Genomic DNA, 19,579 nt, shown 5'->3' with positions numbered 1-19,579 from the left:
CTGTGTTGAAAAGCTTAATTACTAAACCGTCTATGCAGGTCTTTCTTGCTCAGGCAGCCAGGGTGACAAATTATAGCAGTGGAATAGTATTTTTCACCTCTGGCATTTCTGAAGGGGAGAAGTATGTCTAGAAACACCGAGAACGCGGTAATAATCCCAGACCAGATATTACTGGGGGGGAGGGGGGGACACTTCATTGAGTCACTAAGCCTTCTGTGCAAAATGCCATCATCCGCACCCCCTGCCTACCCACTACCTTGCTAAGCAAAAAGAACAAGGTCAATTTCACATTTATCTGGTGTTTTATACTCGTCCAAGTACAAGTATATATATATATATATATATATATATATATATATATATATACACTCCAGCCCCCCTAACGCCCCTCTGCAGTATGCAGAGCAGGGAATTCTTACACGTGACAAATCAGGAAACTAAGGCACAGGGCTTGGCCAGCCAAGGTCACATAATGACCTGCCAGGACACGAGCAACCCACGCGCCCGCGACCCATTTCTGTTTACGGGGCACCACGCTGCTGGCAGGTGACAGCGACCAGAAGGCCGAGCTGAAACACGAGCTGGAGGGACAAGCCGCACCACGTGGCGCTCTTGGGTTTCATTTCAGAGCGCGCGCACTAACGCCGATGTGATATATACACGCGTCTAGCCTGGAATAAAGTCTCCACGAGTCCCGGCTGAGTGACTGATGTTCCCCTTATTTTCATTTGCGGGCTTATTTCCTTCTTCGGGGGTCGCTCGCTATGAGAAATCGCCCGGCGCTGGCGACGCCGAGTTCGGGCACAGGCGCACTGGGGGAGCAGCGTGCAGACCCCTGTCGGCCTCGACGTTTGTCATCCTCCAGCTCTCTGTCCTTTCTCCCCTTGTGCCTCTCCTGCTTCTTGTGCCGTGCTCAGAAACCTGCAATATAAGTGCAAATTTGTGATTCCTTGTTTTAACGTATCTCCTTTTTCCTCCCTCAAATTTAAAGCAATCTGGCTTCTTATTCGAGTTGATGGGACAATCACTGTTTTGATTTTCAGAGGTAATGCAAGCGTTTAAAAGTGGCTGTAGCTTTCAGGGATCTTGGTGCTAAAAAGCTAGAACAGATATGCCCAGCAGGGTACCAGACTCTGGACAAAAATGGAACATAGTCAGCGAGGTCCACCCAAAGATCCCAGTTAGGGGCGCCCAAGTCCCACAGAGCGGCGGGCAGGGTAAAGGTACCCGTGGGTGTCATTGCAGGCGGTTAATAAGATGCTGCAGCTCACGGAGCTGGGGAACCCTAAGAGGAAGAACCAAGTTTTCTTGGGAGGGGGCCGGTCTCTGAACAGAGGCAGAGATGTGTCAGTGAAACGCATCGGACAGCGTCTCTCCCTCCACACCATACCTGGGCCGACCTGGCTGACTGCATGAGTCCAAACTGCGTTATCAATACGGTCAAGACAACTGAGTGCTTTCGGTGGTGAAGGCTCAGTGGGACACAGAATGTGATCTCCGGGAAGAAGAAGAAAAAGGCTGAGCAAACGTCGAGCTAGCTGGTGCGGGACCGAGCTGCCGTTTTCCAGTCGGGAGCGTGTTTGTGTTCCAGCTACTACCATCTGGCCAGGAAAGCCAGGGAAGTTGAAATGGCAGTCCGTTCTTCGTTTCCTTCTCAACGACGGGCGGGGGATTATAATCGGCTTAAGAGTTCACAGCAGAATGCATCAAATGAGGCTGTTAGAGAGAAAGAATCTTTAAGAGAATGTTAATTTAAAACACATGCAGAATCCATAGAATGCTGGAATGTCTGAGTTCGGAGGGGCTTGGAGACCGTTTAGACCAGGTCTTAGCCCTCTTGGATTTCGAATCGTCACGAGAAGCTACGGAAAACTTTGGATCTTCCGAGGACAGCAAAAATGCACATATATACATAGAACTCACGCACCATTTTAGAGCCTGCTGGCTAGCTGCCTATTTTTGTAAATAAAGTTTTATCGGAACACAGCCTTGCCAGTTCGTTTGTATATTGTCTGTGGCTGTCTTTGCACTACAACAGTAGAGATGATTGTTTGCGACAGACACCATATGGCCTGCAAAGCCTAAAATAGTTACGATCTGGTCCTTTAAGAAAAAAGGAAAAAAACCGCTGCCTCCTGTTCTAGAGGGTGACGAGGCCGCCACAGTCTATTTTTAGCCACCCAGAGGTCTATGGACCCCAGATTAAGAACCTCTAAATCTCAGCCCTATCACTTTTATGTAAATACAGGCTTATCTTAGATCCACACATCTGGTCCATTGTTCCTTGATCCTACACCCTATTGTAAATCCTTTAAGGCAAGCAGTGTAGCTTTGCAGTTAAGAGCACATCCTCCGGGGTTAAATAGATTCATGTTTTAATCCAGACTTCGCTCCTCCTTGTGACCTTGAGGCAGTTAAACCACCTCGCAGCCTGCTTTATCATCTGAGAAATGAGTTAAAGGTAGCCACTTCATAGGATTGCTGTGAGGCATGAATGCAGATAAAACCTTAGCAGAGTGCTGGACACACAGTTAGTGCTTAATAAATGATAATGGCAATGATGAAAGAGACGGGGAGGACGAGGACAGGCAGATCCTCCTGGTGCCCCCAGGCTCGGGTGAGAGCCAGTTCTGTCTGCATTTATATAGCGCATTTGGGAGAGTTGATGGTGAGGCGAGCATGTGTGTTGACAGGAGACCCGACGAAACACGGAAGCTTCAAAGCATCAAACCTTTCTTCAAACCTTCGTGGAGCAGAATGGTGGTGTCTACCTGAGACCAGCTATGGGCCACCTTCTCTTGTTCTGCTCCAGTGGGTACGCAGACACCTGTTGCTTGGGGAAAAGGTGTTTCGCTCAGATGCGGTCCTTGAAAAGAAACCAGGATAGGTCATTACCAGCAGTAGGGCAGGTGCGAAATGTGGGAGCGTTCTCTGCAGTGAACAATGTCTTGTCCCTCGTGACTATGTAGGCTGCACGTAAAGAATTGCATGCTTGGGGTGGATTCTGCTGGAGATGATTTACTCGGAAACACTGTGAAAACCGGGAGAGAGTTATTTCACATTCTTAACGTGTTTGGCGAAGTATGCAGAGTCATTTCCTGTCCCTGACCTTCGTTTAAAACTGGAGCTCGTTCCATGACATTGTGGTGGATCCATGACATCTCAAACCCACCACCTACTCGCTGTGATCTTGGACCCGTTTCTCAGGCGTCTAAGCCTCAGGATGTTCATCGCTCAAATGGAGATATTAATTTTACCTACTTTAGGGTTCTTGAGGATTACAGAGTATACACGTAAAGGGTTTAGCATATGCCCTGCATGTAGAAAATGCTCGATAAATTTTAGCTGTTAGTATTACTATTATCGTTACTAAAATATGATGTAGGAAGACAATCTTCTCTCATAAACACCACTGCATTTGTAGGTTGTATAGACACTTTAGACCCGGCTAGGAAGCCACGTCAGTGTTTATGGAAACTCACAAGGGACCGTATTTAAGTTGCCACTGTACGTATGGGCTCAGAGTCATTTTAGCTCAGAAATTTTTGTTGACTCTTGAGTGAATGAATGAATAAATGCTACTATGGCTTTTTCCCGTGCTCATTAACATACATGGCACCCTGTTTTCCTTGAGCCAATCTCATCTTCCCATCCTGGTGATCCCGATCACATGTGTACTTAACTCCTTCAGCATCCACTTGCCACTCGAACTACGGGAGCCACAAAAGCAGAGCCTGACGTACAAGAAGGACACAGCGGGGCACTTGGGTGGCTCGGTCGGTTAAGCGTCTAACTCTTGATTTCAGCCCAGGTCATGATCTCACGGTTTGTGGGTTCGAGCCCCACATCAGGCTCTGTGCTGATGGCATAATTGGGATTTCATTAGAATAGAGTAACCTCCACGGGGCGCCTGGGTGGCTCAGTCGGCTAAACGGCCGACTTCGGATCAGGTCACGATCTCGCAGTCCGTGGGTTCGAGCCCCGCGTCGGGCTCTGTGCTGACAGCTCAGAGCCTGGAGCCTGTTTCAGACTCTGCCCCTCCCCTGTTCATGCTCTGTCTCTCTCTGTCTCCAAAAATAAATAAACGTTAGAAAAAAATTAAAAAAAAAAAAAAAAAAAAAAAGAATAGAGTAACCTCCATGGGGACAAAGATTTTTGTCTCTTTCCTTCACTTTGGAATCTCCAGTATCCAGAATCCTACCTGGCACATACTGAATGACTAGTTCTAGAACATTCAAACCGTCAACAATTAAGCTGTATTATGTACTTAAAACATGTAACAAAAGACACAGAAAAGTAACAATTGATAAACTCTGACAAGGTACAAATAATGAGCATGAAAAAAACTTTGAATCTTACTTACGGATATGTAAGCGAGTTCTGTAACCAGAGGGATCATGTCTAAAGTTTCTAAAATGTTTCGCCCGGACCCAGCACACAATAGGGCACAGAGTAGACCCTGAATACATTTTTGTTGAATAATTCAAAGATTAAAAGAAGAAAATGTTTAAGTGAAAATGAGCACTACATTCTAAGAAACCCGAGAGAAACTATTCTAGAAGTACAACACTTAACAATGGTCCACGTAACGGACAATGGCCTGTGTAGTTGGCACATTTGTGTGAGCACAACGTGTGCCAGAGCAGGAGAAGTGATACTTTCCCCGTGCAAATAATAAGTAAAGCACACGTAGCAGCAAATTCTGCCATTGTACAATGAAGGTTTATTGGCTTCCATTTTCATTTCCTCGGTCTTCTTTTACTGGAATTGACTTAGAGGTGTTAAGAGTCAGACCTATTGTACCACTCACTTCTGTAAGACAGTCACCAACCTCAAACTCGCACAATGTATTTTAACCATTACAATGAGTCATGTTTATTTACCCTTTGGACGACAATCAAACTGTTTGCTGCAAACCAAAAGCTTGTCAGAAAACAAAATGTTAATGATACAGAGACCATTGTGGAGAAAAAAAAAAATTGGCAAGTGTCACTCTGTTGAGAAAAGTGACCATCCTGGATGAATAGCAGTCTGACAGATTAGCTCTATGGTATAGAAAAGACCTAACAGAATGTGCCTGTAATTAGAAAATCCATTCATGCAATAATCCATATGAATAGTTGCAATAATAAAAACTTTATAATTATTTCAGTAGGTGCTGAAAAATTATGTCATAAACTTAACATATATTACTGGTAAAGCCTTATGATAAACTCAGAAAAGGGGCATGCTACCTTAAAGGAATAAAGACTATTTTAAAGCCATAACAAACATCACAATTAAGAACAAATCACTAGAACCATTTACATTAAATTGGAGAGAAGTAAAAGATCCTTGCATCAGTATCTTGAAATTCCTAGGGTATGCATTAAGGCATGGAACATATTTAAAGAAGTGTAAGCATAAGGAAAGAAAGGAAAATGGTTATGAGTGCCATCAATATGATCATACTCCTGGAAAACTCAGGCGAACTAACTTCTGAAATTAATGGAAAGTGGCTAGAGAGGCTGAAGTATAAATATTCAAAGATCAGTAGCTTTCTATATGCCATAATAATCAAGGCAAATGTATCTTGTACATATTTTTGTTAACCAAAAAAACGTAGAGGGGGGGCACCTGAGTGGCTCAGCCGGTTAAGCGTCTGACTTCAGCTCAGGTCATAATCTCATGGTTTGTGAGTTCGAGCCCCGCATCAGACTCTCTGCTGTCAGCACAGAGCGCACTTCAGATCCTGTCTCCCTGTCTGTCTGCCTCGCCCCCTATTCACATGCTGTCTCTCTCTCAAAAAGAAATAAACATTAAAAAATTAAAATGTCAGAGTTCCTGGCGGGGGGGGGGAGGGGGTCAGTCGGTTAAGTATCCAACTCTTGATTTCAGCTCAAGTCATGATCTCACGGTTCAGTCCATGGGTTCAAGCCCCACGTCAGGCTCTACGCTGGCACCATGGAGCCTACATGGGATTCTCTCTCTCTCTGCCTCTCTCCATGCTATACATGTGCTCTCTCTGTCAAAATAAATAAACTTTAAAAATGTTTAAATAAATATATAAAAGTAAAAATGTTATAAAAGCATAGAATACAAAGGAATATCTCCAAGAAGATATGTCTAGAATTTATAAGAGGAAATGTTCTCAAAATTTGACCAAATATTTTTAAAGATTTAAATAAGTAGGAAGATATGTCATGTCCATGAAGGGGAATAGTGGATATTATTTTTTTTTTCATTTTCCTCTCATTGATTTATGAATTCCACATAATCACAATGGAATTTTTTAACATGAAAAAATAATTCTGAAGTTCATCTAGAAAAATTAACAGGTGAAAATAATAGTTTATGAGCCAGAGGGTCATAAATATGGGACTTATCAGCTGATATTAAGACATACTGTAAAATTAAATAAAGAAGTTTACCATTGGTTCTCGAAATGACACAAATCAATGAAATTAATGCTATAATAGCACTCAATGTGATAAAGGAAGCAATCAAAACCAATGAGAAAGGAAAAATAATTTAACAAATGATTTGAGGGAAATTGGCTAGCTATTTCATAGAAAGAAAGAGAAAGAAAAGAAAGAAAAAGAAAGGGGGGAGAGGGAAGAGAGGGAGGGAGGGAGGGAGGGAGGAAGGAAGGGGAAAAGAGAAATCAAATGTGATTATATCCTCATTGGATATACATTGCATTACAATAATTTCCAGATGGATTAAATGGATAAAGATAAACAAATATGCGTCCACCCTAAAAAAAAGAGGAAAAATATAGACAAATATTTAAAACTCTCAGAAAAAAAGACTAAAAGTTTACAGACCATTTATTAAAAGAATATTTTAAAATGATTTACAGCAAAAGTATAATATCTTTAATATAAAATAAACTTCTTACCCAAGGTTAAATTTTTGGTATTTTCTTTTTTTTTTTTTAAGAAATACAAATTAAACACAAGTCCCATCTCTCTGTTCCTACCTAGTGTCTCCTGTCACAAGGAAACTATTCCCATAATTTAAATTTTTATTACCTTATTTATTATTTATTTTGTTTTTAAAATTATTTACACACTCCCATATATTTATATTTTGACTTTACGTATTCATAAATATCTGGTAACGTTCCTTTAGTTTTTAAATCACAGCATATTGTATATAGTCATTTAGAACTTTGTGCCCCCTCTGTGTTATATTTTTAATATTTTTCTCTGTTGGTTTGCATACATTTATTTCATCCACTTTCACTACCTTACAGGCTTCCATTTTATGAATATATGAGTTTGTTTATCCATTTCCCCACAGATGGACATTGAGTTGCTTTAAATTGGTACTATAACAGGGGTGCCTGGGTGGCTCAGTTGGTTAAGCCTCTCATGGTCCCACCTCTCAGCTCGGGTCATGATCTTGGAGTGGTCTGTGAGTTCGAGCCCCACATCAGGCTCTGTGCTGACGGCTTGAAGCCTGGAACCTGTTTCGGATTGTGTGTCTTCCTCTCTCTTTCTCTCTGCCTCTACCCCACTCGTGCTCTGTCTCTCAAAAATGAATAAACATTAAAAAAATGAATAAATAAATTTGCACTACTGCAAACATTGTAATAACTATCTTTGCATGTGTCTCTTTTGCATAGCATAAACGTTTTTACAAGACATAATGTTAAACTGTATCGAAACTGAGTTGTGAGTTCCAGGGAATAGGCTTTATTTTTCCGTAATCTCTTTGAAATAACAAGTTGAGAATTAATAAAGGAGAAATATTATCTGGAGTACCTTAAAGCCAATTGATGAATTTTCCCATAATTAAAATAGGTGGGTCCAGCTTGGGGGTGAGATTGGAAAACCTACCTGGTGGTAGGTCTTCAAGGAGATAGCAAGACCACTTATAGAGCCAGAACCCTGCCCACACATGTTCCCTGGAAGCAAAGAGCCCCTAAGGGTAGGCAGGGAGCCGTCAGGGCATTGCGGTGATGTTGAGTTAGAGACCACTCCTCTAATTTCCTAGCACCAAGCACTGGCCTGATTCTAGAAAGCAGGGAGAGCAACCTTTGCAAACCCCCACCAAATGACAGAATGAATTTCCCATTGGGCTGCCGGAAATCAGGGCAAGCTGTCATCTTTCATTTGATTAAAACAGAAAATGAGCACAATGAGATACCCCTTCACAACCACTAGATGGCTATTATCAACAACAAACAAACAAACAAAAGCCAAACGTAACGGAAACCAACAGGTGTTGGCGAGGATGCGGAGAACTTGGAACCCTCCCGCCCTGCTCGTGGGAATGTCAAATGGCGCGGCCACTGTGGGAAACGGCATGGTGGGTCCGCAAAAATTTCAACATAGAATTTTACCACATGGCCCAGCAATCCGTCTTCCGGGCATATGCCCAGAAGTGAAAGCGGGGACTGGAATAGACAGGCCTACACTCGGGTTCATAGCAGCCTTAGTCACAACAGCCCAAAGGTGGAAGCCCCTGGCTTCCATCGATGGATGAAGGCATGAATGAACAAAACGTGGTGTATTCATACAACAGGATATCATGAAGTCTCAAAAGGGAAGGGGACGCCGAGCGACGCTACAACATGGGTGCAAACTTGAAGATATTATGCTAAGTGACTTAAGACAGTCGTGAAATATCCAGGCTCCCACTTAGCTGAGGTTTCTAGCGGAGTCAAATTCACAGAGACAGACGGCAGAAGGTGGGGAGGAAGGAAGGGGGGCTGAGGTTGAACAGTACAGAGGTTTCTTTAGGGAGATGGAGAAGCACAAAAGGTAGGCGTCAGTGGTGGCCTCAGTACAGCCTGAGGGTGCTGAGTGCCACAGAACTGTACTCTTAAAAACGGTCCCTCTTATGGTGTGTGTATCTTACCACAAGTCTTTAAAAAAGGAAAGGAAAGAATGGATATTTCTTATAAAAGGGGGAGAAGATGGGGCGCCTGGGTGGCTCAGTCGGTTAAGCTTCCGACTTCAGCTCGGATCACGATCTCGCGGTCCGTGAGTTCGAGCCCCACGTCGGGCTCTGGGCTGATGGCTCAGAGCCTGGAGCCTGCTTCCGATTCTGTGTTTCCCTCTCTCTCTGCCCCTCCCCCATTCATGTTGTGTCTCTCTCTGTCTCAAAAATAAATAAACGTTAAAAAAAAAAATTAAAAAATAAATAAAAAAATAAAAGGGGGAGAAGGATATTTACAAATCTATGAGAATGACACCATCTCTCTACAGCAGAAAAATAGACTCATTATAGTTCTTTTCTACTTAATAGCCAATTTCACAGAAATGGCCAAAAAAAAAAAAAAGAGGAACAAAATACGCACACATATAAATATATATAACTATGTTTTGCCTAGTAAGTGATAAAAATATATACACGTCTATGTACACATATATATAAATGTACGTGTGTGTAAATACTTTATATGCAAATATATGTGTATATATACGTGTGTATACACACACACACACACACACATATACATACACACATATAAAATCATGTTCTGCTTCCTGGGTAAACAAAAGCATGCAGGTTAAAAACCACAGTGAAATGCAAAGTGGCATCTTTTTAAAAATTACTAAATTCTAAAAGGAGATCAAAACTAACAGAAGTTAAAATTGTCACAGCCTCTCCACATAGTGAGCTGGAAGCATGTATCAAATGTGGTTTCTTAAGCATGTTTTTTGACTCAGTAATCATGCTTCTAAGAATCTGGCTTCAAGGAATAATCAGGGATGTAGACATTGATTTGTTGGCAATATGTGTATTTCCAGCATTACTTATAATAGTGAAAAACTGGAAACAACCCAAGTAAACACTGATTGGAAGTGACTTAATAAATTCCAATAGATCAAAGCAGTGGCATTTAATGCAGTCACTTGAAAATGTGCCTACCTGGAATAATTCTTATGATACGCTGCTAAGAGAGAAAGCCCAAAATAGGTAACATTCAGACCAGAAGACATTTCGATCTTCATTCTTTTATTTAATTATTTTTTTTTACAAAGGAGGGGGCGGGGGTAGAATGCAGCTTCCTGGGGCACAAACCTCCATCCATCTGAACTGGAGCTCTCAGGGCTGAGGTCTGGAAATTTGCATTTGCTTTGAATTTCCCCAGGGCGTTCAAGGGCAGTCAGAGAATTTCTGCACTTGAGAATCCCCAGATTAGAAGACGTAAGGCTGCTTCCACGTGGGATCTCAAAGCAATTCTGAGGCTCAGAAGTCTAGAGATCATCTGACTGTTTGCATTATAAAATCCAAGGCAGTAATACAGATACAATGAGGGGGGCTGTGCTGGAGGGGGTTGGGAGGGAGGCTGAAGTCACCCGAAGATCAGCATTGCCCACTCTCCAGTTATAAGGCATTAGGCCTCCGGTCTAGAGGCCCTCACACTGTAACCTGCATGAGAGAATGTCCTTGTTCTTAGATAGTCCATAGTGAATATTTAGCAATTAAGGGGCGTTTTGTTCACCATGAACTCTCAGACCGTTCGGAAGAAAAAAACAGTAGATAAGCAGATAGATGATAGGTGCGTAGATGGGTTGATAGATGCATAGCTACACTGATACGTGATGGATGATTGGCGGACAGGTGAAAGATAGCTAGACGGACGGATCAAAGGGAGGGTGAAGGAAAAGAAAAGTGGCTAAACTAGAAAATTAGGCGGAAGATACATGGACATCTTTGTCCTCTTTTTGCCTCGTTTCTGTAAGCTTGAAATTATGGTCCAATAAAATGTGACCCCACAAAGAAGAGGATTAGGAGACATATCGAACACAGTAGTGACCTCTAGGACGTGGATCGAAATCACCAGGCCATGCCTGCTTTTCCATCGCTCTTTTATTCAACCAACATCAGTCAAGGGACTATTCTGTACCTGGCTCTGCATTCAGAACACTTGGGAAAGATGGGAGATCAAAGCCATGTCCTGCCCTCACCACCGCCCTATCCGAGCGAGGCTAACACAAAATGCAGATTCGGGGCCCTGAGACGGAGTTAGAATCCCTGGAGAAGGGCCCAGGGACCCGGATCACAGAGAGGTTCCACATACACTCAGGCAGTGTTGCTTTTCAAAATATGGGCTTTGTTTCAGAAGTGGTTCGCAATTACAATTTCATGAGCCAAAAAGGTTTTTTTTTTTTTTTTAATTAAAATAACAGAAAGAGAAAAAAAGATCAAGAATGCTGACACATGGCGAAGAGTGGCCATTATTGCGTAATGCGTTGGCTTCAGTGCCCTCGGTCACCATGTAAACCAGGTTTCGTATAGGAAAGCACTGCCATAAACTATGGCCCGTGAAATACATCCCTGCCCTTGTCCTCCGTTGCCCCTGTCCCCGCAGCTCTCCCTTTGTCCAGACCTGGACGGGCTGAGAGGCTGGGACGCGTCGACCGCCCTGAGAAGGGGCAGGCTGTTGCGGGAATGTGACTCCCCGGGGCACACCCTCGTCACTGTGCACTGCCCGGTCTTGTGGCAGGGCCCGGAGCTGTCCTGTCCCACAGGTGGCCGCGTCTCCAGCCCGTGTGCTGTCATTTCCTGTGATGGACACCGCCCCGCTCAGCACGTCTCTGTCCCAGCACCCTGGGGCAGAGGTGGAGCGTCGGACAGAAAGGGACCGAACGTTTCCTTTGGCTGGGATGCTTTTCGATGGAACAAGAACAGAGCGCATAATGCGTGCGACCAATTTCCCGGGCCACGGTGCCGGGTGTTTGATTCGGGCCCCTCACGTCGGATCACAGTCAGACGCAAGCCCTGCTTGTCCGACCCAGAGGAGAGACAGCAGTCGTCTGAACTCAGAACGCAACAGGATGGGGTGCAAAAACCCACATGACACGAGCTTGAGAAATCCTCCCCGGGGCTCTGGGAACCCAAGAGCCTGCTGAGCTGACCAGACGGGAGGGGATGATCCTGCCGTTGACACGTGCACTGCACAAAGACCCGCTGTCGCCAAGAAGAGGCATCCGAAGACTGCCTCGGCCGGCGGAGGCCCTGGGTCGCATCAGGGCAGTGGTGGGGGAGTCGCGAAGGGGAAGCAGAGACGCGCCCCGGAGGCCTGAGAAACGCTTTGCTCTCCATCTCGGGCCGAACGAGTGCCTCCTAGAGAACGGAAAACGGAATTACTCAAAGGAAAACCGTCGACCTCGCCGAGATGGTTCCTTTCCAGCCCTGAGTCTGGGAAGCGCCTCCAGGGAAGCCGCAGAAATGAATTTGCTCAGCCGAACAGGGCAGAGTGAGATACTCCCCGATTTACTCGGTGACACGACGCAGCACGAGAAGCCGTCCCTTGTCCACCTCAAAGCAAAGCACCGAGGGGCGCCTGGGTGGCTCAGTCAGTTGGGCGTCCGACTTCGGCTCAGGTCATGATCTCGCGGTCCGTGAGTTCGAGCCCCGCGTCGGGCTCTGTGCTGACAGCTCAGAGCCTGGAGCCTGTTTCGGATTCTGTGTCTCCCTCTCTCTGACCCTCCCCCGTTCATGCTCTGTCTCTCTCTGTCTCAAAAATAAATAAACGTAAAAAAAAAAAAAAAAAGCAAAGCACTGAAATGCTTGATTTGGTGCCGTTGTGGTAGAAATGCCTTCTATCAAAGGCAGGCTCCCACACCGCAAGCCAGAGATAAGTAACAGAGGAAATCGTTGAGACCGTGACCTCTCGGTGGCCTCTTAGAGCTGAATCTTTGCTAGACCTCAGACTATCACACGGGCCACCAGCCCGCCAAGAGGAGTTTATGGGCGAGCGGCGCGGAAGGCATCTCAGCACGCAGAAGCCTGGCTTTCGAGCAGCTCGAGGAGAGACATTCCAAGGGAATTTCTTGTTTGCTTCCCCGAAGCAAGGATTTGATGTTTAGGTGGAGAAACCCTTCTGGGAAGTGAGCTCATTCCTGGGGTTCCGCTGGGGTCATCCAGAAAGGTGTTTGCTTGGGATCTGGGATGGTCATCCAGTGGTGAGACGTGAGTATTTCAAAAATGTGGTCTCTCACCGACTGGCAAAAAATGAACTGGCAGGATGTCACGAGGCCCTTTCCGGCCCGTAGATTCGGGTGGTGGGTTAAATCAGCAAACATTCCAGAGTGTCTGCTGTAGGACGGGCACTGCGAGGATGCCTCAGAGGATGCTGGGCAGAACCAGACTCACGGGGGGCCGGGGCGGGGGCGAGGCAGATCAGTGCACGGGCTCCCCTCTCAAGACAGTGTCACAGCACACAGGGGAGAGACTCCTGGTCCCCACTTCCCGTTTAGGAACCCCTGAGGCCCAAGACAGGCAAGTGAGGCTGAAGGGGACCCGTATCTGACAAACAAGGTTGGCCTCTAAGTTGCCCTTAAAGTGCCTGACCTGAAGACTGAGGCAAAGGCCGCTCCATCCTCAGAACAAAGCGGTGGGGGGAGGCCCAAAGACAAAACGGGACCCTCCGCGGGATAGAAAGGAGACCCTGACCACAGGAGGGGTCCGATGGGTCCAATTTGCATCTGTGAGGGACAGACACAGCAAGGAGTACCCAGGGTGAGAGGGATTCTATATGTAGAAACAGACGTCATGTCGTACTCCTCTCCCGTCTCGTCAAAGAGGTCATCTGGGTCCCAGAATCTAAAAATGGCCTCAGAGTTTGGAAGGCCTCTGTCCTCAGCCGGCGTAGGGGCCTCATCTCAGCCCTGCACCTTCAGAAGCATGAAGGAGTCCGGTGAGGTAAGCGATTTCAAAGTTTGCTTTAGGACGCAATTCAAACAATTTCTGTTCGTCATGTAAACAAGTCAGCCACTTACGGGAGGAGCGACTCTTGGGGTTGAAACAGGCCTTCCTGGGTTCCCCTCGGGGCCCCTCAAAGGACAGTGGAAGCCACCACCGATAAGGGGGACTTCTCAGGACCTCGCGGCCTAGTTCGGGAACACTGTGACTGTTGGGAACGCCCCTCAGACGTTCGTGGCTTCTGTCCTTGGCCCGCTGCGGGACAAGTGCATCCAAACAGTGCATCTGACCCAGGGAACCCTGGGTCCCCTGCCGCAGCTCACACCCCCTCTAGGAGTGAGCTAGGCCGGGCCCTGGTTTGGGGTTGGACGAGAATGACAACTGAGACTTGGCCAATGTCACTGTCCCTTTGGTTTTCTGCCACAGCATCCAACAAGCAGTGAAAAAATAGGAAACCGAGGGACAAAAAAGAACTAATAAAACGCTTTCAAGCACGTGACCTTAGTTTAGTAGACTAATCCTAGTTACATACAGAGAAACTGTTCTCAGGAGTCCCTGGTAAATACTTCTTTATTCAGAGAACTGTCGATTCACGTCTGTCTTTTGTGAATGCCAAACTAGAGTCTTGGGTACGAAAACATTTTATTCAATCTCACGGTTACCAAATATTTTTTAAAGTGTCCAAAGAAGTCTGATATATCGGATTCACCTGCAGTTTGCACTAGATTGCTTTTTCCCCAAAGAGGATAGGCCTTCCTGAATTTCACTCATCTGTGATTGTAGACTCCCAACAATTCGCACTCCAGTGAACCTTTGGTAGTTATCTCTCTGACATGTACTGTCTTTCCTTCCAAAGACTTTGCTTGGTTGCCCTTGCTTTTCCTATCCCGAGCCCGCAGCGTCTGGAGGGGCCTGCGTGCTAAGCCCTGGGGACAGACGGGATAGCTGCTAGAATCCGTAACTTCTTGTTTGGCTTCAGCCAACCTGAGCTCGCTTATTTAAGTCACTTGTGACAGAACGAGTTCTAGTTGATGCAATGATTATGGAGCCACTCCTGGAAAGGAAGAGTCTGCTGCTTCTGGTTTCTATAGGTTAAGGCCACTAACAATACTGTAGTAATTGTAGTGGTCCCTGTAGGCCCTCCACCTACAGCTTTCCACACATCGTCTCATTGGTACTCTTCTCTCCATTTTACAGGTAAGAAAACTGAGGTGACTAATGTCAGACTAGCTTGAAAGTGACAGAGATGGAATTTAAGCCCCCGTGGGCCTAATGCCATAGCCATGCCCAGCCATTATGTGGTAGGCACTGTGTAGACGCTAAGAACAGAAGGGCTCTTTTTCTCAACCGAACGTGGTAGGGGAGGGCATCTGGAAATATATGGAATGCTCTCTGGTTGTCCCAGGGACTGGTTGGTGGGGACGCACCTGGAATTTAGTGGACACGGGCCACAGATGTTCAACGGTCTGAAAGGTGCAGGACTCTCCTGCCCAACAAAGGTTGGTCTCATCTACGTGTCAGTAGCGCTTCCATTGAGAAACCCTCAAGCGTAGAGTTAGGTACCGAGATAATCCAACCCAGAACTGGAGGCAGATATGAGAAGAGATGTAATGAGTGTTGCTTTAATAGAGAAATAAAAATAAAGTTTACAAGCCTACGAAAAGCCCTTGATAAAACATGGCGTCATCCTTAAGGCATCCCACCGCCCACCGTTCACGGAACGTTTTCTGCTTACGAGCAAATCTTACCCCAAAGTTTCCCCTTTTGGTTGTCAGCCCATAGAATTTGGTGTCCTTCCCAAGATGTTTAAGATACAAGTTTCTCTGAGAATAGTCCAGCCGTGGCCACTCTCATCCTTTGCGGGTGTGGCCTCGAGCCCCTTGTGAGGTTATTAGATCACGTATGCCCTTTCCAGTCTGCACATCCGGATTGTCTATTTCCTTTTCTTCTTCTTTTTTTTAATACTCATTTACTTTGAGATAGAGAGAGCGCAAGCAGGGGAAGGGCAGAGAGACACAGAGAGAGAGAATCCCAAGCAGGCTCCACACTCAGCACAGAGCCTGACATGGGGCTCAATCTCATGAACCATGAGATCATGACCCGAGCTGAAATCAAGAGTCAGACCCTTAATCAGCTGAGCCCCCCCAGGTGTCCCTACGTCCCTTTTCTTCCCCATTTCTTCTCAGGCCTCCTTTCCATCATTGGTCATCTTTTTTTTCTTTTTCTTTTTTTGAAAAGACTTTAGTTTTTATTCATTTAATTAACTAATGAATTAATTTAAAACATTTTTTTTAATTTATATATTTAAACTCAAGTTAGTTAACATACAGTGTAGTATCGGTCTCCTGAGTAGAACCCAGTGATTCATCACTTACGTACGACACCCAGGGCTTATCCCAAGTGCCCTCCTTAACGCTCATCCCCCAGTCAGCCCATCCCCCACCCACCTCCCCTCTAGCAGCCCTCAGTTTGTTCTCTGTATTTAAGAGTCTCTTTTGGTTTGCCTCCCTCTCTGTTGATATCCTGTGTTTCCTTCCCTTCCCCCGTGTTCATCTGTTTGTGTTTCTTGAATTCCACATGAGTAAAATCATATGATATTTATCCTTCTCTATTTTGCTTACCATAATATATTCTAGTTCCATCCATGTTGTTGCAAATAGCAAGATTTCATTTGTGTGTGTGTGTGTGTGTACATACCATATCTTAATCCATTCATCTGTCGATGGGCATTTGGGCACTTTCCATAATTTGGCTCTTGTCGATAGCGCTGCTATAAACATTGGGATGCACGTGCCCCTTTGAATAAACATTTTTGTATCCTTTGGATAAATACCTAGCAGTGCAATCACTGGGTGGTAGGGTAGTTCTATTTTTAATTTTTTTAGGAACTCCCACACTATTTTTCGGAGTGGCTGCACCAGTTTGCATTCCCACCACAGTGCGAAAGGGTTTCCCTTTGTCTGCATCCTTGCCAACATCTGTTGTTTCCTGACTTGTTAATTTTAGCCATTCTGACAGGTGCGAGGTGGTATCTCATCGTGGTTTTGATTTGTTTTTCCCTGATGATGAGTGATGCTCAACATCTTTTCATGTGTCTGTTTGCCATGTGGATGCCTTCTTTGGAAAGGTGTCTATGCTTGTCTTCTACCCATTTCTTGACTGAATTATTTGTTTGGGGGGGGGGGATGAGTTTGATAAGGTCTTCATAGATTTGGGATACTAACCCTTTATCCGATATGTCATTCTGCAAATATCTTCTCCCATTCTGTCGGCTGCCTTTTAGTTCTGTCGATCGTTTCCTTCGCTGTGCAGAAGCTTTTTCTCTTGACGAGGTCCCGATAGTTCGTTCTTGCTTTTGTTTCCCTTGCCTCTGGAGACGTGCCTGGTGAGAAATTGCTGCAGCAGGAAGTTGCTGCCTGTTTTCTTCTGTAGGATTTTGATGGTTTCCGGTCTCACGTTTAGGTCTTTCACGCATTGTGAATTGATTTTTGCGTATGGTATCATCTTTTTTTAAACGTGCTCAAAGCCAAAATGCGAGGGTCTGACCGTACTGTTCAGATTTCTACAGTTTGTAGGTTACATGCTCTTCCTACTTAGGTGTGGAGTAGACACCACTCGTGTTTTCCTCCAGGAACCCAACCCCTGCACCCAACATAGCATTGCTCTGGCGCTTCTTGGCTTTGCAGCAGCGTATCCTCAACTATCTGCCAAACTGTCGGGGTTTTCGCTCTGTGAGATTTGTAATTCATTAAAAATAGAACTTGTGGTGGATCAGTTTGGCGTTCTGAAAAGCAGGCCGTGAGATGCCGGTGGGAGAGCTTCCAGACAGTGATGCAGGGCTGGCATCCGTGCGAGAAGAAAAGAAGGAGCAGGAGGTAGGAAGAGCCAGAGCATGCAACCTTGAGCGTGTGTCAGGCCGGCCCTTTGAGCACCAGAGCAAAGATCAGCCGAGCGAGCAAGGAGTGACTCAGGCAGAAACGGCCCAGCTCTTGTGCCCCCGCTCTGCTCAGGGCAGCACCTGGCCACTGGCCAGCTGCCTTCCTCCAGCAGCACACATGGCATTGTGGGTATTCTTAAAGTGGAAGTCGTTTGTCACGGAGCTGTGCGTGTGTGTTTAAAAGAAACAAGATTGCCTTGAAAGCTGGGGTCTGAACTGTGACATGATGAAACCCTGGTAAGACCAGAATAGCATCTTTCTGTCTGGGAGATCAAGCCTCACCCCCAACTTCTAGGCTGCTGGCCTGATTGAAAGAGAATATTCCACCACTCTAAAAAGGAATGGAATTAGAAATGCCAAGAGTGCAAAGCATTCTGGGACGGCCGGGCATCCAACATTCTGTGTTAATTGTAGAGGGAGAAAAGTCCTCTGTTTTGGCCAGAAATCAGGGGAGTTATTTTGGGAGCAGCCTCCTCGGTGACCCAGACATTACCATTTGAGGTTCAAAGCTCTGGAGGACACAGCCTCGAGGGTTCTTTTCCACTGCCCTGTGTTTCTTTCTTCATGGGTCTTTGTGCATAAACCTGCTACAAATCCGGCATTCACCTTCTCAAGGAAGCCTGCGGGGAAGCTTAGAGAGGGTGAGCTTTCCTGGGAAGTGACTTGCCTGCCTACCCAAGGGCTCTCATGACTCACAGATACCTGGGTCCTCAGCCTGGTTAAATAAATAAATAAATGAACAAATGAATGAATGAATGAATGAATGAATAAATAGCATTCAGAATTTACCTATGCAAACCAAGTTTTACCAGCCCATCTTCTGGCAATAGAGTACCCCATATAAGAAAACCCCAGAAATGACAATCATTTCTCTAATTTTCAGGACGTTTACTATGCGAATTTCTCCAGCACCAGCCGCCAGCCGCTGGGGAGATGAAGGCAAAGGGATTCAAAGAACAGTAATGTGTGACGCTAGTCTTAAAGGGGCGACTGAAGAATTCCTCAGATCACCTGCGAACAACCCAAGACCCTCTTCTTTCTCAAAAGGGAAAGATCAGCCGGTTATAACCACTCGTACTAACTGTGCAGGGTGTGAAAGTAATTTGCTAACAGTAACCCGGGCAGCAAAAGGCTGAGCTGAGGCCTGAACTCAGACATTCTGACTTGTACCTGGTACCCTACCCATCCTTCCCTCTGACCCAGTCACTGCGATCCGGGCAGATCCAGCTGGGGCTGGGGCGGGGGCGGGGGGTGGGGAGAGCGGTGGTGCCGAAGCTTATAGCTTTTGTGGTGGAAAGCTCTCTTTAAAAAAAATACATATGAAAATAAATTTAGAAGGGGTTCTCCCAAATGGGGAAAGACTAAAACTTAAGCTTCATTAGCTTACCAGTAAATCCACTTTTGATTGGGATAATATTATTGCCAACAGTGTTAGTAGAAAGAATAATAACGATTCTTCAAATCCAAATATATGAAAACCTGGCTGGTTTGGGATTTTAGCATTTACTTTGATGAACAAAGGTGTTCTAGGCATTCAGAGACGTTGAGCACCGCACCCTCCCCTGCTCCAACCACCATGTGATTTTTCTGCACCCGACTCCTACCCCACCTGCTCGAACTCATATTCTCTTCGTGTTCCTTAACCCAACTTCTTAATAGTAACTATAGCTAACATTACCATGAGCATCAGGCATTGCTCTGAGGCTTTAAGCTTTTTTCACTCTGCCGATTTTTTTTTCTTTCATTTATTTATTTTTTAATTTATATCCAAGTTAGTTAGCATCTAGTGCAATAAGGATTCTACATATAACACCCAGTGGTCATCCCAACGAGTGTTGTTGCCCCTTGTCCATTTAGCCCGTCCCCCCACCCAACAGCCGCTGGCAACCCTCAGTTTGTTCTCCGTATTTAAGAGTCTCTTATGTTTTTTCTTCCTCCCTGTTTTTATATTATTTTTGCTTTCCTTCCCTCATGTTCATCCTTCCCTCATGTTAT

The 19,579-nt window shown here is 45.4% G+C and overlaps 1 protein-coding gene across 1 annotated transcript in view; it reads left to right on the top strand.

Moving 5' to 3' along the window:
• The window catches only part of RNLS (renalase, FAD dependent amine oxidase), a 278,494-nt gene extending 259,698 nt beyond the window's left edge, over positions 1–18,796 (top strand). Inside the window, exon 7 of the mRNA XM_042908355.1 lies at positions 18,468–18,796. Within this exon, the coding sequence (XP_042764289.1) occupies positions 18,468–18,521 (54 nt within the window). The 3' untranslated portion in view covers positions 18,522–18,796. The remainder of the gene's footprint in view (positions 1–18,467) is intronic.
• Positions 18,797–19,579: the final 783 nt, after the last annotated feature.

Source organism: Panthera leo, chromosome D2 (genome assembly GCF_018350215.1).
Source record: "Panthera leo isolate Ple1 chromosome D2, P.leo_Ple1_pat1.1, whole genome shotgun sequence".
Classification (NCBI taxonomy): Eukaryota; Metazoa; Chordata; class Mammalia; order Carnivora; family Felidae; genus Panthera; species Panthera leo.
Note: the sequence above shows the minus strand (reverse complement) of the source record. Positions and strands in the feature narration are given on the sequence as shown.